Source organism: Nelumbo lutea, chromosome 1, assembly GCF_056320005.1.
Source record: "Nelumbo lutea isolate HS-2025 chromosome 1, American lotus-T2T, whole genome shotgun sequence".
NCBI classification, from domain to species: Eukaryota; Viridiplantae; Streptophyta; class Magnoliopsida; order Proteales; family Nelumbonaceae; genus Nelumbo; species Nelumbo lutea.
In genome coordinates, this window is record NC_142684.1 from 66,793,995 (window position 1) to 66,816,707 (window position 22,713).

At 39.1% G+C, this 22,713-nt stretch overlaps 1 protein-coding gene across 3 annotated transcripts in view; it reads right to left on the reverse strand.

Moving 5' to 3' along the window:
* The window catches only part of LOC148875042 (sister chromatid cohesion protein PDS5 homolog A-like), a 186,999-nt gene that overhangs the window by 39,958 nt on the left and 124,328 nt on the right, over nt 1-22,713 (reverse strand). For all 3 annotated transcript variants that reach the window (XM_088966387.1, XM_088966386.1, XM_088966389.1), the window contains exons 21-25: nt 20,943-21,099; nt 20,691-20,837; nt 17,514-17,594; nt 16,708-17,394; nt 16,521-16,628 (exon numbers count right to left, since the gene is read on the reverse strand). In XM_088966387.1, coding sequence (XP_088822513.1) covers nt 16,521-16,628; nt 16,708-17,394; nt 17,514-17,594; nt 20,691-20,837; nt 20,943-21,099 — 1,180 coding nt within the window. The remainder of the gene's footprint in view (nt 1-16,520; nt 16,629-16,707; nt 17,395-17,513; nt 17,595-20,690; nt 20,838-20,942; nt 21,100-22,713) is intronic.

Sequence of the window (22,713 nt, forward strand, 5' to 3'; positions counted from 1 at the left end):
GATTTCAATCGTTGGAATTTTGTTTTGCAAAAATAAGATATATATATATATATATATGTATATGTACGGTTTCAAAAGATTTGCAAAAGGTTTTAATTCCCGGGATCCATGTGAGTAGAGAGTGCGGCATTGTTCCTTGTAGCCGAGAGAGAGGTCTTCTCTTGTCGGGCAGTGCTTGATCATTAAGGGCTGAGAGGTTAAGTGCAAGACCATTTAGGATAATACCTGATGGGCTAATCTTGCACCTGCCCACAGTCCCTGGGTTTTTATAAGATGGCTTGGCCCAGGGACCACTTAATGTAAGTGTTGGGCCCATAGGGTCCATGTGATGGGCTCAAGGGGGTCACTGAGTCTTTTAGTGAATTCGGCTGGGCCTTGTGATAAAGGCTGGGCCGAACCCATGTGGCTGGTGTGTAGATCAAGGTCCCATGCCATACAAAGAAGCCCAATTGGGCAGCAGGTTGGAAACTAATTAAACACTGAACACTTAATGGGCCAAAAGCCCATTTCGAACTGGGCTGATATGATCACCAGTTCATGGGGCGAATCTAAGATTAATGTTAGTAAAAGGATTGGGCCTTTAACCTTATCCACTCTAAGAGACCAAATTCAAATTAGATTTGAATCTGGTAACCTCCTGATAAGATCAGGAGTAAGCTAACTTAATCTGCAGATAGGATTAAGATTAACCTCTATCCAAATACTGATTTGGATTGGGATAACTCCCAAGATATTGGGAGGTTTCTTAATCAAGAAGAAAGAGGAGAAAACCCTAGCAGAAATATCAGATTTCGAACTAGGGGTTTTGAGTAAGCAAGAAACACATCATGCAATCTGAAATTTGATCTCTCACAGACTCCAGAGAGAAGAGACAGTTCTGCCCTCTTCGTCCCTGGACTTCTCCTCCTTCAGCCGCCGCCACTCCCTATTGGAAGATAGGATCTTTGCAGCAACAGGAAGTCAAGAAAACAATTCTTGACAACAATCTTGCAAGAAAGACAAAAGGATTCGGTGTTCAAGGTTTCCAGAGGGTTCTTGTGAAGAATCCAGTGTGTAGGACGCACCCTACTGGTTCCGTTCCATCCACAGCTGTGTCATCTTCAGCAGGAGCGGATCTTGGTTTGTTCTTTGGGCGTGAACACCAACTTTGGGAGATATTAATTCACCGGATCAGGTATAATCCTTCCTGTTTCCTTTTGGTTCAGATCTGGTTTGTTTATGGTTCAAGTAGGATCCTTGAATAAAGTATTCTAAATTTAGAGAATATGATTCCCAGTTGGAAGAAGGTAGGAAATTTTTTTGAAATTCGCCCCCCATTCTGCACCTTTCCTGGCGTCCATTAGATGGATCCTACCATTCTTTCATCTATTGTTGATGGCTCCCTGGTTCCTATTTCTGGGAAGGGGGACATTAAGTTATCAGATACAATCTCTTTGTCTTCTGTCTTACATGTTCCTAAGCTTGATACTAACATCCTTTCAGTTAGTAGTATTACCAAACACATGAACTGCTCAGTAGCTTTCTTCCCTGACCGGTGTGTTTTTCAGGACCTGGAGACGAAGAAGGTGATTGGGACTGGCCGTGAGACGAATGGGATCTATCTACTCGGGGAGAGTTCTCATCGGGAAGAGTCAGTGGGTAAGAGGTCACTTGTTTCCCAGAGTGTGAGTTCGGTTATGCTTTGGCATAACCGATTGGGTCATCTGTCTTTTCGGTCCTTAAAGAGTCTGTTTCTTACTTTGTTTGAGTCTGTTGAGTTGTCCCAGTTGCAATGTGAAAGCTGTGAGTTTGCTAAACATTGTAGAAACTCTTATTCATTGAGTAATAAAAGGAGTAATCGTCCTTTTGATCTTGTGCATACGGATGTTTGGGGGCCATATCACATTCCCTCTATGGGTGGGTACAGATATTTTTTGTTATTTGTTGATGACCATACCCGGTTTTCTTGGGTTTATCTTATGCGTTCACGAGATGAGGTTCCCGCCCTGACCCAAAACTTTCACCAAATGATCCTGACCCAATTTGATGTCAAGATTAAAGTTCTTAGAACTGATAATGCAAAGGAATATTTTGCTAAGTCATTGGCATCTTACCTTCTTACTCATGGGGTTATCCATCAGAGCTCTTGCCCTCATACACCTCAACAGAATGGGGTTGCAGAAAGGAAAAATGGGCACATCTTGGAGGTGGCTAGAAGTCTTATGTTTACCTCCAATGTCCCTATTCGCTTCTGGGGTGATGCTATCCTCACGGCGATATATCTTATTAATCGGATTCCTTCCCAAGTTCTTGATTTGTGATCTCCTTTTTCCCTTCTATACCCACATGAGGAGTTGTTTTCTATTCCCCTTAAAACATTCGGTTGTACCTGCTTTGTTCAGCTTCTCGGACCCCATCACTCCAAGTTTGAACCCAAGGCCACTAAATGCATTTTCCTTGGTTATGCACAAACTCAAAAGGGGTATTGCTGCTATTATCCTGTCACAGGGAGGAAGTTCGTCTCCATGGATGTCACTTTCTTTGAGGAGACACCCTATTATCCTTGGGTTTCTCCTCAGGGGGAGAGCAGTGAGAGTAGGGGTTTAAGTCCTTGTCTTCAGGGGGAGAGCAGTGAGAGTGGGGTAGTTACTTTACCTATTCCATTGGGTGATGGGAGCTGCAATGGTGAGGGTGGCCAGAGGGATCAGGAGTTGAGGGGGAGCTGCAATGGTGAAGGTGGTCAGAGGGATCAGGAGTTGAGGGTCTATCACAGGCGGTGCAGGCAGGTTGATCCCGATCTTCAGCAGTCCAGGCCAGCTCCAATCTCATCTACGACTCTAGGTCCAGACATCACAGTCCCAGGACCCACAGAGACTTCTTCTATTGTTGCCATTTCACCTCCTACAGATGACCTTGATCTTCCGATTGCAGTCCGTAAAGGGAAACGACATTGTACCACATCTACAGCCCACTGCATTTCCCATTTTTTATCCTATGGTCGCCTATGTCCTACCTACAGGTCCTACCTTAGTTCCATTTCCAATGTCCCTATTCCAAGAACAGTACAAGAGGCCCTATCAGTCCCGGAGTGGAGAGGTGCAATGCAAGTTGAAATGGATGCCCTGTTGAAAAATAATACCTGAGAGCTAGTTGACTTGCCCAAAGGAAAGAAACCAGTTGGATGCAGATGGGTATTTACTGTGAAGCACAATGCGGATGGATCCATTGAGAGGTACAAAGCTCGGCTAGTTGCAAAAGGGTTCACTCAGACTTATGGTATAGATTACTTGGAAAGATTTGCCCCGATAGCCAAGATGACCACTATTCGGGTTCTATTATCTCTTGTAGCAAGCCACACTTGGCCTTTGTACCAAATGGATGTTAAAAATGCCTTCCTGAATGGGGACTTACAGGAAGAGGTTTACATGCAGTTGCCTCCTGGATACTATGATACAGAGACAGGTAAGAAGGTCTGCCGGCTCAATAAGGCATTGTATGGTTTGAAGCAGTCACCTAGAGCTTGGTTCGACAGATTCAGACTAGCTCTTGGAAAGTTCGGTTATGTACAGGCCCAGTCAGATCATACATTGTTCATCAAGAGGGTGGAGTCTTCACTGACACTACTTGCAGTATATGTTGATGATATTGTGGTGACAGGAAATGACAGCCATGAGATTGAGTTCCTCAAACAGCTCCTTCATCAAGAGTTTGAGGTGAAAGATCTGGGTACACTACGGTGTTTTTTGGGCATTGAGGTTGCTAGATCTAAACAGGGGATCTTTGTCTCTCAGTGGAAATATGTTTTAGATCTGTTGGTTGAAACTAGAAAGCTGGGTGTCAAACCTGCAGATACACCCATTGAACAGAACCACATGATTAGTGCAGAGAGTGGGGAGTTGCTTGAAGACAAAGTTATGTTTTAGCAGTTGGTAGGAAATCTCCTGTATCTCTGCCTCGCTCGGCCAAATATTACTTATGCTGTTAGTGTTGTCAGCCAGTACATGCATTCTCCTAAAACCACACATCTTCTTGCGGCAGAAAGAATTTTAGCCTACTTGAAGAGATGCCCGGGTAGGGGTATACTGTTCAAGAACAATAACCACATGAAGGTGGAGGTCTATAAAGATGCCGATTGGGCTGGGAGTGTTGATGACAAACGGTCTACCTCAAGATATTGTGCCCTTGTGGGAGGAAACATTGTCTCCTGGAGAAGTAAGAAACAAAGTGTTGTCTCCCGGTCTAGTGCTGAAGCAGAATACAGGTCCATGGCCAACGGAGTGGCTGAAATCCTATGGCTAAGATCTCTACTTGAGGAGTTGGGTATTGAGTATGAGAAGCCTTTGATGCTGTATTGTGATAATCAAGCAGCCATTAATATAGCACATAATCCAGTGCAGCATGACAGAACCAAACACATTGAAGTTGACCGACATTTTGTACGAGAGAGGGTCTCATCTAAAGAAGTATGCCTCCCTTACATCATATCCAGTATGCAACTAGCAGATATCCTCACTAAAGCTGTATCAAGAAAGAAGCTAGAAGCGGATCTATCCAAGTTGGGAATGATAAACATTTACTCCCAACTTGAGGGGGAGTGTAGAGAAACCGATGTTTAGTTGTGGGGCCACTCTGTCTGTAGGGTAGAATATACCTAGTCTATCTGTTATGTTATTCTGTTATTCTAGTTCTGTTATTTACTTTTCAGTTTTTTATATTGTTAAGTGTTATGATGTAAAAACCAAGGGCAAATATGTCCTTTCATGTAACTAGCATAACATATAAATATTAAATTGAAGTGGCGGCAGCAGATTCATTCCGAATCTGCCCTTCCTTTCAAACCTGTGTTCTACTGCTCTCTCACTAATCTTTTTCCTCTTTCTTCTTCACTTTCTCTTCTGTTCGAACCTGAAATTCCTTAGTGTCCAAGACTGATAGCAGTCTTGATCATCTTCATCTATAAAGGTTGAAAACATTGTTTTTTGATTTTCATTTGATTGATGGAGCAATCTGGAAGTGAGGTGAAGCAGATCCTGATGTCAGGGGTTGGTCCCGTAGATTCCATTTTGACAGGAGTGACTACAATTAAACTTGACAGAACAAATTACCTTGCTTGGGCACAATCTATTAAGATCCATGTTTGTAGTAGAGGTAAACTAGGGTTTCTAACGAGTAGTAAGGTGGTGTTGGATGAGACTGATCCTACATATGAGAAGTGGACGCAGGATAACTACACAGTTATTGGGCAGTTGGTAAATTCTATGCAGCCCCACATATGTCAACACTATCTGTGGATGACTTCAGCCAAGGAGATTTGGGATAGTGTGACAGAGACATACTCTCAGAAATTAAATGTTGCAAGGGCCTACAAACTAAAGAATGATGTGAAAAATTTAAAACAGGGGGAGAAGAGTGTGGTTGTCTACTATTCGATGTTGAAGTCACTATGGCAGGAGATAGATGTTATGGAAGCATTTGTATGAGAAAGCACCAAAGATGCAGAAACTTTCAAGAAATTTGTGGAAAGAAACAAGGTGTTTGAGTTCCTTACAGGACTCAATCCTGAATTTGATATTACAAGGTAGAATATCCTGGCCAAGGATGAAGTGTCACTTGCTTAGGCATACTCTATGGTGAGCAGTGACGAGAGTAGGTGACAGGTACAACTACAGACCCCACCTCCTCCAGAACATTTTGCACATGGTGGAATAAAACCAAAGGGGCTAAATGAAAAAAAGAAGGTGATATGTGAATACTATAAGAAGTCGAAACATACTAAGGATTCTTGTTGGAAGCTTCATCCAGATCTTCTTCCTGAGAGGTTTCGGAACAACAACTTTAAGAAGGGTGGTCAGTCTAGAAAGCCCAAGAATGCAAATGTTGCTATAGTATCTGAATGTGAAGAAAATCTGTTGTGGAATAGCTGGTAACAGTGAAGGCAAAATTTGAGAGATATGGGAAGTTGATAAATCACTTGGAGTCTACGGTTGCATCTTCCTCCTTAGGCACCCCCTCTACATCCGCTTTTGCCCATTTAGGTATTCGTGCTTCTGCAAATCATGCTACAGCCTCAGGTAATCGTAGAATTCCTTAGATCATAGATTCTGATGCATCGGACCATATGACTAGCATACCCAACCTTTTTTGTTCATACCAGCTCCTCTTGGGTAAAGAGAAGATTTCTCTTGCCGATGGGTCTCTTGCTCCCATCTCTGGCAAGGGGAATATTAAAGCCTCTAACTCACTTGTATTATCCTCTGTCCTTCATGATCACAAACTTAGCACTAACCTTTTGTCTGTTAGTAGTTTAACAAAATCAATGAACTGCAACATAACCTTCTTTCCTACTTATTGTGTTTTAGGACCTGAAGTCTTAGAGGACGATTGGGAGTGACCATGAGGCGAATGGGATATACTTGCTAGATGTCTTGGATTACCTAGTGGAGAGTAGCTTTGGAGTCTGTTTTATCAGAGTTAGTTAATAGAGTCATGATATGTCATTTCAGATTTGGTCATTTGTCTTTTTCAGCTTTGATTCATTTGTTTCTAGAAATGTTTAAGGGAATATCCTTATCGAGTCTTCATTGTGAGTCATATGAATTTGCACATTGTAGACAATCTTTTTTAGTGAGTAATAAAAGATCTGTTTCTCCTTTCCATATTGTGCACTCTGATGTGTAGGGGCCATATCATTTACCTGCTATGGGGGGTTACAAATATTTCATTCTTTTCATTGATGATTTCTCTCGTTACACCTGGATTTATCTTATGAAATTCCGGGATGAAGTACCAAATGTTGTACAAAAATTTCATGAACTTATACTTACCCAGTTTAACACTCGAATCAAAATATTCCAATATGATAATGCAAAGGAATATTTTGATAAGAGTCTTTCCTCCTACTTTGATACCTTTAGAGTTATTCATCAGAGTTCTTGTTCCTACACTCCTCAACAAAATGGAGTGGCGGAAAGGAAGAACAGACATGTGGTTGAGGTTGCGAGGAGCCTCCTTTTTGCTTCCCATGTTCCTGTTAAGTTTTGGGGTGATGTTGTCCTTATAGCTACATACTTGATAAACCAAATGCCTTCTCAGGTTCTGGGATTTAAAACTCCCTTTAGCTTTTTTTTCCCAAATGAGGATCTCTTCTCTCTTCCTCTTAGGGTGTTTGGGTGCACCTGCTATGTTCATGTTCATAGTCATCAAAAACATAAGTTTGAGCCTAAAGCACACAAGTGTGTCTTTTTGGGATATGCCTCCACATAGAAGGGGTACTATTGTTTTGATCCGGTTCGTGGCACTCGCTTTTCTAGAGATGTCACATTTGTAGAATATGTTCCTTTCTTTGGTACTTCTCTTGAGGGGGAGAATTTAGAGGAGTTGTTTGCATTGTCACTATCTGTTCCTCTTCCAATTCCCATTGAATCTTCTATAGGGTTTCCTCCAATCGAGTCATCTATCCCTACTCCCCCTCCTCCTCCTGCTCATCCCCTTACTTTTCCTTCCCATCCTATTATCCAGAGGTGGTACCAGAGACAAAGACTCAGAAGTATGCAAGTTGTTCCCACGCCTTCAGATGTGCCTCTTACTCCTCCCATCACTACTGAGGCAACAGGTCAGCCCTCTTCTACCACTTCAGATACCTTCCCTGACCTTGATCTCCCTATTGCCCTTTGCAAAGGCAAACGGAAATGTACAACTCATTGCATTTCCAAACACCTGTCCTACAGCATTTTTTCCCCTTCCTACTATTCCTCCCTTGCCTCTGTTTCCACACATGTGAAATCAAAACAGATCATCCAATAGCTACCACAATCCCCGAAGACTGTCCCCTAGGTCCTCTTAATTTACTTGATCAAATTCTGGTAAGACCAGGGCTCAATCTGGCACAGATTTGCCAATAGCTGCCACAATCCTTTTCACGTTCCAGGCTTTATCCTCAAACAATCTTCTATTTTTTTTTCTTTCCAAGATGAGAAGATTTATTAAGGACACCTTGGCTGAAAACATCTGACCCTAAACAAGGCTGTGAACAAACTCCATATGAACCCAGAAATTTTGTAAGAAATAAATAAGTGGCCGACTGTCTCTTCATGTTCTCTGCACAAGTAACACATACTGGCCATACTGAATCATCTGTTCTTTAAATGATTCACTATGAAGACACTGTCCACTGCAACCATCCATGCAAAGGCTTCACAGAAAAGCTAGGATGGGCCAATTGGCTTTCTGGACAAGGTATCGGCTGCTACATTGGATGGGCCAGGCTTGTATTCAATGCAGTAGCCAATGGACTCCAAAAGTCTGATATGATTCAACTTTGAATCCAATTATCCTGGATTTGGAATGTTAGAACTTGCATCCGATTAATCATTGGATCGGATGTAAATTTAACCCCAGCCAGTCCAATTTAAAATCCAAGTATGATAAAAACTATTATTTTATGTATATATGTAGTATAATATGTCTACATATAGATATTATGTATAGTGATATAAAATTTGTAATCAATAAATCTAATGTATCATATTTATATACATTTAGTTAAAAATAATTAGTTTTTGATAAACATTTTGAATTTTTTGGTTATTTTAAACACAATAAGATGGTTGTGGATTAAATCCGAATCCAATTGAAATCCAACATGATAATTGGATGTGGATGTGGATCTACATGTTTCATAATCGGATGTGGAAGCAAACACAGCTGGATCTGATCCGAATTTGATCTGTTTACAGCACTAGGAAAATCCCAATAACTTGTAGAGCCACCTTTGCTTCTCGATATTTAGGGCGTGCTGATCCAACAAGTACTTTAAACTCTACTAATCAGTCCTCATAATGAATGGATGGCCCAATAAGTAGGCACGCCATTTCTAAACTCCAAACATGACCACTGTTAGCTCCTTCTCATAGGTGGACTTGGACTGTGCCTGACTAGATAACACCTTGCTCATGTAGATGATGGGCCAACCTTCTTGGGTAGTACTGCCCCCACCCACTGCTCGAAGATAGCGGAGCCTTGAGTGACTCAAATGCCCATTGAGCTTGCTTATCCCAGTGGAAGTTATCCTTCTTGAGCAGTTAAGGGAGCAGATGCCAATCCATAATCTTTAACAAATCATCTGTAATAACCTGTCAAGTCTGGGAAGCCCCCAAGGACCTTGATTGATGTGGATTTGGGCCAAGAGAGCATGCACTTGACCTTGTCCATTTCTGCCATAACCTGCGCAACTCTAACCACATAGCCCAAGTAGTGGATTTGGTCTTGGCCAAAGGCACACTTGGATCTCTTTGCAAATAGTTTGTAGTCCCACAAGGTGTCTAGAGTCAACTCAAGGTGCTTTAAGTGGGTTTCCTAATCACCACTATAAATCAATATGTCATCAAAGAACACCAAATTGTTGGGATACTGCACAACATAGAGATCACTTCAAGGGCAACCTAACCTCCTTTAGAAGAGAATGAAAGAAGACAAAAATGAATGGGGTAATTATTTGATTTTTTTCTTCTTCACACCAAATTATATAACTTCTTACATTGTGCAGATTCCCTTGTAACAAACTGGGGATTCCCCTTAACCGTACAACTGATGTGACTTCCTTTGATAGACAAATGTTATGGAATGAGGTCTCTGCCACATAGGCTAGATGATGTCTGACCTCCTTAGGCATGGGCCCTACTCTGTTGTGCAAATGGCAGTCCCAACTCAGCTCCTTAAAAGTTTTACTACCAAATTGATCACCTTGATTCTGTAGTTGATTTCTGTTGTTCCTTTCATACCAGATAGCCCACATAACTGCTGCTGGAACAGCTGATCAGCAGACCTTCCCTTTCCTAGTCAGCCCACATAACTGCCCACATAAAAAACTTAATTTTCCAGTATATAGAGTCATGGGCTTAGAAGTTTATATGCAGATTTTGGAGCATAGCAAGAAGCTCAGCCACTAAATCCAGTTCCCAATCATTGAAAATCCTTCTAAAAGAGAGGATCCATGCGGTCATGTTATCATCAACTACATAGGATTCAGCAACCCACACCATTTTGTTCTTTGCTACATTAAATAGAGCCAGGTACAAGTATTTCAAAGCTCTGTCCAAACACCATATCCGTAAGATGTTAGACTGTTGTATGCCCTTAGCTTCAATCAGAAATATGTACATTATGAATTTATTGTAAATGAATAAAGTACACATTTGATTCATGTTCCTGTGGTGTGTTTCTGTGTAATACCCTTAAACTGGACACTTAATGAGACTTGTGTTAGTTTAGAATGTTCACAGCCATTGGGTAAGTCTGGGGAGATTTATCCTACCACGGCTGACACTGGTGTGCTGCCAACTGTTGGGGTGGCTTGTCTCAGCTACCAGGGTGAGACCCGAAGCACATGCGGTATATGATTAATAGAACCTTTGAACTGGACCAGATTTTTAGATTTGCCCTGGACCTTGGAGATAGATGGGCAAAACTGAAAAGTTACACCTGACCCCTAGACTCGATTATGATACTACACTAGGTGTCGGATTGGGCTATCTTTGATGTACCAATCAATGAGATCCTTAGTGGGGATCAAAACCTGGGTATGTTGGGACAGCCCGAGAATTCATCTGAGTGGGTAATCATAGTGACAAGATCAGCCCCTTTGTCCGACAAAGGTAATGATCGGGGATGCACTCTCTCTGATGGAAACCAAGACTGCCGGCAGCCGATTTCAATTGTTGAGATTTTGTTTTGCAAAATATATTTATAAAGATAATATATATATATATATATATATGTTATGGTTTTGAAATGATTTGCAAAAGGTTTTAATTCCTGGGATCCATGTCAGCAGAGAGTGTAACACTGTTCCTTGCAGTCGAGGGAGATGTCCTCCCTTGTCGGGCAGTGTTTGATCATCATGGGCTGAGAGGTTAAGTGTAAGACCATTGAGGATAATACCTGATGGGCGAATCTTGCATCTGCCCACAGTCCCAGGGTGTTACAAGGTGACTTGGAACATCCGATTTGACTCCACGGTCAAAAAGTTTGATTTTGAGCAGAATCCGGATGAACCCTGTGTTTACAGGAAGACCAATGGTGACAAAGTTACGTTTCTGGTTCTGTATGTAGATGACATTCTACTCATTGGGAAAGATATAGGAATGTTAACTACGATAAAAGTATGGCTATCACAACAATTCTCCATGAAAGACCTTGGAAAAGCCTCCTATATACTGGGTCTTCGACTCTGTAGAGATAGATCAAAGCCGATAATAGGATTATCCCAATCTGCTTATATTGACAAAATAGTCAAGAGATACATCATGGAAAACTCCAAAAAAAGAAAATGTTCCTTTCAGGCATGCAGTCAATCTCTCCAAGAAGATGTCTCCAAAGACCTCTAAGGAGATCGAGAGCATGAAAGACGTTCACTATGCCTCAGCCGTAGGGAGCATCATGTATGCCATGCTGTGCACTCGTCCTGACATCGCCCAGGCAGTGTGTAGTAAGCAGATTCCAAGCCAACCTAGGGCAGGAGCATTGGACTGCTGTGAAATGCATACTTAAGTACCTTCGAAGGACAAGAGTTTTGTCTGGTATTCGATGGTAATTCACTACAGATCCAAGGGTATACAGATGCGGATTTCCAGTTGGATCCGAATGATAGAAAGTCTACATCTGGATATGTTTTCACGATAGGATCGTGTGCTGCTTGCTGGAAAAGCAGCAAACAGGGGTCCACAGCAGACTCCACAATCGAGGCTGAATACATTACTGCAAGTGAAGCTGCCAAGGAAGCCGTGTGGATGAAGAAGTTCGTTCACGAATTGGGAGTAGTTCCGTCTAGCACATCACCCATCCCATTGTTGTGTGACAACAATGGAGCGATTGCTCAGGCTAAGGAGCCACGAGCCCACTCGAAGTTGAAGCACATCGAGAGGAAGTACCACGTACTCCGGGAGATTGTTGGTAGAGGGGACATCTTGATTCAGAAGGTAGCATCAGCGGAGAATGTAGCAGACCCATTGACTAAGCCACTGACACAGAAAGTGTTCGAAAAACACATGGAAAGTATGAGACTCCGGCTTATACCAGATTGGACCTAAGTGCAAGTGGGAGCTGTTAGACAATTGTATGCCCTTAGCTTCAATCAGAAATATGTACATTATGAATTTATTGTAAATGAATAAAGTACACATTTGATTCATGTTCCTGTGGAGTGTTTCTGTGTAATACCCTTAAACTAGACACTTAATGAGACTTGTGTTAGTTTAGAATGTTCACAGCCATTGGGTAAGTCTGGGGAGATTTATCCTGCCACGGCCGTGTGTTGCCAACTGTTGGGGTGGCTTGTCTCAGCTACCAGGGAGAGACCCGAAGCACATGCGGTGTAGGATTAATAGAACCTTTGAACCGGACCAGATTTCCAATATTGCCATGGACCTTGGAGATAGATGGGCAAAACTGGAAAGTTACACCTGACCCCTAGACTCAATTATGATACTACACTAGGTGTCGGATTGGGCTGTCTTTGATGTACCAATCAGTGAGATCCTTAGCGGGGGTCAAAACCTGGGTATGTTGGGACAGTCCGAGAATTCATCTGAGTGGGTGATCATAGTGACAGGATCAGCCCCTTTGTCAGACAAAGGTAATGATCAGGGATGCACTCTCTCTGATGGAAACCAAGACTGCCGGCAGCCGATTTCAATTGTTGAGATTTTGTTTTGCAAAATATATTTATAAAGATAAATACATATATATATATATATATATATATATATATATGTTATGGTTTCGAAATGATTTGCAAAAGGTTTTAATTTCCGGGATCCATGTAAGCAGAGAGTGCAACACTGTTCCTTGCAGTCGAGGGAGAGGTCCTCCCTTGTCGGCCAGTGTTTGATCATTATGGGCTGAGAGGTTAAGTGTAAGACCATTGAGGATAATACCTGATGGGCGAATCTTGCATTTGCCCACAGTCCCTGGATGTTTCAAGGTGGCTTGGCCCAGGGACCATTTAGGGTAAGTGTTGGGCCCATAGAGCCCATAAGATGGGTTTCAGGGGGTGCAATGTCCATAAACAATGTATTCGGCCAGGCCTTGTAACAAAGGCTGGGCTGAACCCATGTGGCTGATGTGTAGATCAATGTTAGGGTCCCGCGCCATACAAGGAAGCCCAACTGGGCAGTAGTTTGGAAGGCTAAGTGAGTACAAAACATTAAATGGGCCTTAAGCCCATTTCGAACAGGGCTGATTTGATCAGTCAATTAAAGGGGGCGAATTTTGAGATGGATCAACTGATAGGATTGGGCCTAGACCCTGTCCACTTAGAGAGTCCAAGATCTAAATAAGATTTAGATCTGGAAGCCTCCTAATTAGATTAGGAGTAGCTCCTAATAGGATTAGGAGCTGATCCCTTTAAATCTATAAAAGGAGGAGGGGGCGACAGCCTTTAGATATGCAACCTAAGACTCTTGTCTTCAGAGCTTAAATCACAAAAGAGAGATTTCTGCAACCTCTGCAAAATCTCTCTTGCCGCCTCCTTCCTGCTGCCGCCATTACCTTCAGTTTGATCTCCAATTCTTGGGAGAAATCAAGATCTGATCTTGATACCAATCTTTTGGGAAAAGATTGATTGGAGCTGTACTCACAAGCCATCCAGTGGATTTTTGCGAAGGGTCAAGTTCCTTTTGAAGAACATTGCTGATTCTGCTCCATCCTGCATTGCACCATCTTCAGTGGGAGCAGTCTTTGGATCATTCCTTGGGCGTGAACACCTCCATTGGGAGATACTAATTCTCCGTATCAGGTACATCCTCCCTCCTACTCCTTTTGGTTCAGATCTGGTTTGGTTCATGGTTCAAGATTGATCCTTGAAAAATATGTTTTTCTAAAATAGGGAATTCGATTACCTGCAAAGTTGGGAGAAATTTTTTGAAATTTGCCCAGTCCATTCTGCAAGACTTGGGCGTCCATGTGATGGATATCCCATCTCTTCAATCCGTAAGATATGTGAGGATTCTCAGCATCCCAGCCATTACTATGCAATCCATATTTCTCCATTATGATCTTTCACCATAGATTATTTGGTTCTATGGAGAATCACCAAAACCACCTATCCAAAAAGGCTGTGTTAAAATGCTTAACCTTCCTGATTTCCAAATCACCATTCCAATCGTTCCATAAAAAATTCCTTGATTTCTCCTCAATTTTACCTGCCACTTCAGAGGGGATTGAGAAAGTAGACATGTAATATTCCAGGAGACTAGCTAAGACACTCTTAATTAGAACCATTTTGCCTCCTTTAGAAAGGTAACGAGCTTTCCAAGCTGCGAACTTCGAATTCATTCATTCTAGGATTGGATTCCAAATGGATTTTTAAGTGCTCTTTAGTCTTTTCCCCGAGTGGAAAGCCCAAGTATTTAGTGGGAAGGCTACCCAACTTTCATAATTTTAATTATAGTTCTTTATGTTTTAAAACTGACTGGTATTAAGAAGAACGAATGGACAGCATTAGCAAAAATGGAGGTTCTCACTCACTGAAGCTCCAAGAACAACATATTTGCTAATGTTGTTAATTTATTCTTTTTGCTAATGTTGTTCCTTATCTTTCATATACAGATTAAGAATTTAAGATCCTAGCATAGACTTGTCTGGGCTTACCTCTAGGGGCTTGGTATAAAGGCAGCTTGTAGAAGTACAAATACAAGAAGTTTAACATCACATTAGCCATTTGAAATAATGTGATTCAGAAAAAAGAAAAAAAGAGTGAAAGTTTCACATGCTTAAATTGTTCAGTGCTCAAATGTTTGATTTTTTTTTCTCATCTTCGCTTTGAATATGTTTTGTATGTTATGTTTATGTATTTTAATTTGAAGTAACAGACTTTTTAAAACTTTTAGCTTAAAATTAAAGTGTACATTTTTTAACTAATACTATATTTAATATTTTTATTTATTTATTTATTTTCATTTTCTTCTTTGTTTGCATTTTAAATTTTTTCAGAAAATTTGCCCCCTGATTCATAAAGGCATTCATCTTGCCTTATGCCTTGCACCTAAGTCACAAAAAGCCCTTTGCACTTTTCAAATAGTGGAGACCAGAATAGTAATGGACCTTAGACTAACTTAACCATCACCACGAGTAGTAAGTCCTAATAATAGGTGGCCTGTGAGGCTGTGACATCAAGTATTAGTCATTTCCTGTACAGCATTAAACATGCATGCACACTGATTACTGACAAAAATAGCTCAATTGTAATATATACAATATAGAAGTGGATTGCCTCTACAAGCATCTTCTGCAGATTGGAAACTCATATGTGCCAAGAAGCCTACTAGTGGACATTGGGGATGTGTAGGATGGTTTTTGGCATTTGACCAGGCAATAGTAGGGGTGCACAATCGGTCGGTTCAGTTTGGTTTGGTTCAAACTGAGGACCTAACCGACTATTAGTTTTACCATTTCCTCTAACCAAACTGAACTGAATTATATTTTAGAACCGAACTGACCCTAACCGAATTCAGTTCGGTTTGGTTCAGTTTTCGATTCGGTTATATCCTGGTTCCACATAAATGACAAGCATTTAAAAAGTGTTATTAATGAAAAGTTAAAATGGCCCCCAAAACCCAATGGTTTTAATTAATTAACTATTAACTATTATTAATTAAAAGTCCGAATGACCCCAAAGCCCAATGGTTTTAATTAATTAGCTATTATTAATTAAAAGCTAAAATAGGCCCAAAGCCCTATGCCGATGGGGAATTGGCCATTTTCAAAAATAATTAATGATTAATAAACAATTAATGACTAATAAACAATTAATAATGAGTGTAGGTTTTAATTAACTATTATTAATTGTTCATTGGGAAATATAATAATTAATTAGCACAAAGTATTAAATAAAACATTAATGTCTAATATACTTAACTAAATAACAGCATTAATTCGGTTTTCGGTTCGGTTCGGTTGAAAATTTCAGTCAAACCGAACCAAACCAAAAACCAATTTTTTAAAAAAATAAAAACCGAGCCGAACCGAATTAGCTTTTTCGGTTTGGTTCGGTTCGGTTTTCAGTTTATCAACCGAATTTGAACACCCCTAGGCAATAGACATCAAAATAAATCCAATCATCTATTATTTTGAAACCAAGCACAACTGAGCCCTTTCTCTCTCTTTCAAACTAATAGGGCAATCCAAACCCAACCAAAAGTCAGTACATGGTCTAGTAAACCAAAGATTCTTTCATAAATTAGAATTCATTATTCTCTAGTTCAGAACACCAGGTTGATTCATAGAGTGGTTCAGTGTACAGGTTACCTTGATCTCTAGTTTGCCTCATCTCCTACGGGTTAATTGTTCTCTTCTTATTATCTTATAGTTGAGCTCAATTTAACATTATAACCTTATTTTAAGCAGTTACTTCCTTAAAAATTTTGTAAATCACAACCACAAGTTTCCAAGTTTCACTGATATTCTATGAACAGTGAAGAGTCTAAAAGCAAAACAATATGTTATGGAGGGTAATAATGCAAAAGACATTGAAAGTAGGGAATGACCTTTGCTAATCCCGCAATACTTCTTCTTTTCCGCTTCCTAACATTTCCTCTCGAGGCTTTAGTAGTATCAATTGAATTATTATCATCAGTCTGAAGCACACTTGGCTTCTGCAAAAATAGGCAGAAGAACTTCAAAATAAAGATAAGTAAGAAGCTAATTAAATAGTCTGATAAGTGAAAGTCTCACCTTAACCACATGGCTGTCAGTTCTCCCATTTTTATGTGATGTTTCATTCAAATCCTGACCAGTCCGTTTGCCCCTACGTTTTGATGAGAAGCTTTTATTTGTTGGCAAGCATGAACCCAGCAAACTAGATTTGGTAGGTTCAACCATTTCTTTCTTTGGTGACATATCATCTTCTGAACCAGTGTGGGCTTCCACATCAAATTTGATAGATCGCATAGATATGTGATTTGAATTGTCCTCTAAAGTTTTCTTCAGACCCTTGGAAGAGCTCAAGTGAGATGAATTGTGAACATCCTGAGAAGATAATGACCTCTTCCGTTTTGGTATTGCCATAGTTATTGAATCATTAGTTTTCCTTCTTTTCCTTCTCTGTGTTTTGGGAATTTCCTCATTCATTGTTTGATCATTTTCTGTTTCTCCACTTGCAAAATATTCAAGACCACTGCCTGATTCCAAGTTATTGGATATTTCCAAATTATCAAAATTTATTTCCCTCACCATTCCCAAAATATCAACATCATTTTTTGATTTTTTTCTTCCATCTGGTAAAGTCTTCTTCTTCACTACTTTTCTAGTTTTGGCTCGCTGAGATTTTAAACGTTTTATCATCTTCCCAAGGGTTATTTCATTCTCATCTCTATCACTAGCCTTCAGAACGTTTTCATCCTCAGGAATTTCTGAAAGAACCTGACAGCATTGCAGGAGAGACACTTAAGAAGTTAATAACATAGATAAGAATAGTTGTCTAAAACATCCACAATTTCTCAAGGAATTGATGATAAAGAATACTAAGATGTTGAAAATACCATTCCATTGGTTTCCAAATCCATTGATTCAAGATGGTCCAAGACACTGTCACCAGCCAACCATGTTGGCCTCTCAGTGGTCTGAAAGGAAAAGGCAACAGAAACTAAGACGTAAGATATAATACAAATCAAAACATAAACAGAGATATGTTGGAAATAACACTGTAAAATTCCCTTGATTTTAATATATCAGAACAATGGTTTTCCACGATTGTAGGACAAACGGAGAAAATTCCATTCCAGATCAACTAACTTTTTCATGCTGGCGACAAGCAGTCCTGTAATGCTTGTTCAAAAGTCTTTATGGATATACAAGAAATTTACATGCAAAGAGACCCAAAGAAACTAGTCTGTAAGGTGGTAAAGAAAATTATATGCAAACAAGCCACTCAAGTGGGTTGAATAAAGTGACAGACAACTGTAATTTGAATTAGCACAATAGGCATTGAAGCACACTACATATTGGATGATAATATTCTCATTTCATTAGTCACTAGCAATGCCATGCAATTTGCATGTCTATCTTAATGTTCATTTGCACTAGCATAACTGAATTCATGGTTGTAAGTTTCCCTTATATCCCAACCATATGTAGGGGTGTTCATTATATGGTCTAGACCACCAAACCAAACCAAATTTGGTGGTTAAACTGTAAACCGAATTAAACCGAATTATTAATAATAAATTTACTGATGTATATAATATATATATATAACACATATGTTTAAACATATGTATGTATGTGCGTATCCATTTAACATTTCATATATTGTTGTTTGTTTCAACTTTTAACTTGTACTTTGATGCCCAAGGAGATGTTTATGTTTGAGATAGTATGAATGTGATTTACTCATAAAAAAAAAAGTATGAATGTAATTTATATAACAGTAATAGGTGGCACTTGTTAGCATTTCAATTTGATATTTGAATTATATTTGTTATTTATGTAGGTATGCATGTTATTTGGGCTTTCTAATTGGGTTAAGCCCAATAGAATGGCCCAAACATAATAGAAACTAGACCAAACTGTAAAAGAACGGATTGATCTGGTTTGGTTTCTGTACTAAAATAGTTTGGCTTGGTCTAAGAATTTATCAAACTGTAATTTACTGGTTTAATCTGAGATTTTCTTCAAACCAGACCTTAAACACCCCTAACCATATGAGGTTGGGCTACATGAATCCAGTTATGCAATTCTGTCCTGTTTAATGCCATATCCATTGTTAAATACGAGGACTTAAATCATTTCTCACTACTTCGGCCCATGTCCTTTTTGGTCTGCCCCTAGCCCTTTTAGCCCCTTCAAATTGTAATAGATTGCTTCTTCTTACAGGTGCTGTCGATGGCCTTTTATGCACATGACCAAACCATCTTAGTCTACACTCTCGTTTTACTACCTATTAGAGCTACTCTTAGGTTCCTTCAAATGACTTCAGTTCTAACCCTATCCTTTCTAGTTTATACGCATTTCTACCATACTCATTTTTTGGTCATGTTTTTTGACTGTCCAACACTCTGCTCATAAAATATAGATAGCTTCACAATTGTTTTGTGGAATTTTCCTTTTAATCTAAGTAATTCACCTATCACATAAAACTCCGATGCACCCTTCTATTTTGCCCATCTTGCTCTAACTCTATAGGTGACATCCTCCTCTATCTCCCCCTTGTTATGAATTATTGAACCAAAGTATTGGGAAAGGTAACATTGAGTTGTCTCTTGCCATCAATCCTAAGTGTACCCTGATTTACACTCCTATTATTATTGGAAATATCTCTTGTAAGTTTCTATCATGACATGGAAAAATATTAAGAAAGTCTGGTCCCTATTGGAAGAGACATGCTTGGTTGGACTCAAGCCCATATACCTAATAGTTAAGGGTGTCAATGGACCGGTTTTGGATTGGACCCCGTCCAGTCCAAAATCAATTTGGACGGATTGGATGGACCAACAAGACATATTGAATTGAACCAATCCGGTCCAAAATATATATTAGATTGGATTGGACCTGGTCCGTCCGTAACAAATTTATATTGGATTGGGTTGGATTAAGCCAATATCTGGTCCATTGATATAAGATAAGAATATATATGTCAATAGACCAGGTTTGGGTTGAAACCAATTTAAATAAAAATGAATTTGAACAGATTGGACGGTCCAGACATTGAATTGGACCAGTCCAAATTGGTCCACAACATTCATTGGATTGAATTGGACCTGGTCCATTTATAATGGACTCACATTGGACTGGATCGGATTGGACCAAATCCAGTCCAATTGACACCCCAACTAATAGTTGGCTTGCTGCATGATAACCTTTCTGACCCAACTTACAACAAAAAGAGAGTAAAAGATATCTCCAAGCAATTGATAAAAACACCTCAGTCCGTGCATTGCAACCAACCATAATACCATACGTTGTGTGTTGTGGTGTAGCTTTTTTTTTTATAATTAAAAAAAAAAAACAATTCTATTAAAGCTTAAAATGTGAAAAAAAAAATGCAGCAGAAATCAGAAACCACAAACTCAACTATTGGTCATGCAAAGAAGTCCTTGGCTCCCAGCTTCCAACAACCCAAATACACATAATTACCTACCGAGACTTCAGGCCCCCAATATACATCCACCCCTTGTACCCCTTATCTAGCTAATTCACCAGCAATTTATATTGTTATGACTTCCAAGAATTAATCCTTGGAGCCCTGTTCTCTTTTCAACCAAATGAAACAAACTAAAAATATAGAAGTAAACTCTTGCACTGAAGATTTTCCTTGATTAATGTGCGTATACATCATCAAGGAAATTCATTTAATTATCAGCATAAATCTGATCAGAAAATCAGAATCAACTGACTGATTACAACTATAAAAAGGACTATCATATGCAAGCAAAGGTAGCACAAATAATCTTCCTGTCTTTTGATAAGCCAATTAAAACTGCTAAGATATAAAAAAAAAGACAGGAAAAAAAAAACTAGATCAAAAATAGATTTTAAATTGACAGAAATCGTGACACTACAAGACTTGGATTGTCCTAAAAAACCTATGGCAGATAATCAATAACTTGACATATCCATCAAAATCTATGCCAAACAATGAGCAATATCTACCTTTCAGGTATTCAATGCATTTAAAGAAGACTACATATCAAATAAAATTTAATAAAAAAAATACTCACCAAAGAGTCAATCCCTTCTTTATTCTCAACTGGTTTATACAGTGCCGGAGGTAGTGGAACTGAGGTTGTCAGTCCTTTCAAATCTTCCTGCTTTTGAGTTAGGCGCTTTGTGATTGACATCCCAATATCACAGATTGCATGTGAGTTCTGTAAATTTCAACGAACATATTATACAAAGCTTACTGATAAGATTTCAAAATCAACTAATCTCAGATAACCAATAGGAGGGACTAAAGGAAATGGTTTTCCTACCTTTGACTTCATCACATCAACCATATCTTCTGATAATTTGATAGCATGAAAAATAGAGATAATTGTAGAAACAGTCTCCTTTTCTTTGCTGGCACTAACTTCTGGCTTTCCAGCTTTATCTCCACGTATCAACACAGAAAGAAAAAAATGCAACTGCCTAGAAAAGTACGGAGAAAATGAATAAACAAAAGTAAATGCTTTTGATCTTTTTGTTGTTTTTCTATTCATGCATACTACCTGGTTATATTATTCTAAAGTCCAAATGATATATGTATACATACTTGATCACTAACTGATCAGACTATTGCAGAAAATGAGAAGAGTGACCATGTACAGGAAAGGATATCCTTTCTAAGGTAATAACAAAAAAGACCTATATGTTGCTCACACACAAGCATCATATAAGACCCAACCCAACAGATTCTCTACTAACCCAGGACAGCTTTATTTGCCATGAATCACATTCTGAACAATAAACAAGCAACCAATGTAACCTTATCTCATATTTGGGATATGAATTCTATTTTCTCCCTCTTTAGTGCCTAGTTTATGATAAAGTTTATCGTGTGCCTTAAATTTAGCTTCACTCACTTTTTTTACACTTGAAGTTACTGCAGTTAGCAGAACTTCTGGGTAGAAGAGAAAACAGAAATCAATAGGAAGAAGAAGAGAGAAGAGAAGAGAAAAGGAGGTGGAAGAAGAGAAAAGAGAATAGAGGAAGAGCCAGAGAGGAATGGGCGAAAATCACTTACTGACACCCAAGGCAGTGTTATTTATATGTTTAGCATAACATTAGGTAAAAGGACAAAAATTCCCTACTACCTATAACAGTATAAGAAAGCAAGCATTAAGACAAAAATAAGAAATAAAAAGACTGAACTTATAGGACCACACATAAAGAATATCAGGTCTGGTCCACTATATCACTACATTTACTTCCTTTTATGTATTTTTTTATATTTTTCCAAGTTTTCTACATTATTAGCCTTTTGTGTATCTTTATAACATGTCCAGTTTGCTTTGGTAATGTCTTTAACCTCTTAGTTCCACCATCAAGTCTCTTAAGCAATTTGCCATTTTCCTTTAGATTCTCTCAACACCTATTTTTGATACTTCTAAATACAGTTAACCACTTCAAGCAACATATAATTAGTCACTTTATCTAGATTCCATTTTCCTTCTACTATTCACTTGTCTTTAAATTATAATAGTTTTTCTCCTTTTACATTTGTATGCCTAGTTTTCAGTTTCCTATTTTCTTCTCTCTTTTTCTTCCATCTTTTAATGCACAAATCTACCACCATTAATTTACGTTGTGGGGTTAAGTTTTTACCACCATTAATCCATGCTGTGTGGTTAAGCTTTCCCCTGGAATGCATCTTTTAATTTGTTTCCAATTATATGTATGCAATCTTCAACATAGTAAGTGAAAAAAAATGACTATTTGTTTAAGATGGATGATGGGTAAGACTAAAAAAGACAAAAATAAAAGTAAGCACATTTGATAGAATTAAGGAAATGTAGAAATGTAATAAGATAAAGCAGTGAGTTAAGATGGGCCAGCTAAAGAAAAGAGAAGGGATAATGTGGAAAGCAGTTAGAGCAGCAGTGATTTGGACATATTCAATGAGAAGAAAAGGTCCAAGTAGGAAATTGTAGATGCCAAAAAGATAAAAGTTGCACATTGGGTAAAGATAATGTCAGTCTTTCAAATTTTCTAAGTGAATAATATTGTAACATCTTGGAAGGAAGTGGCACAATCTGCTAAAGA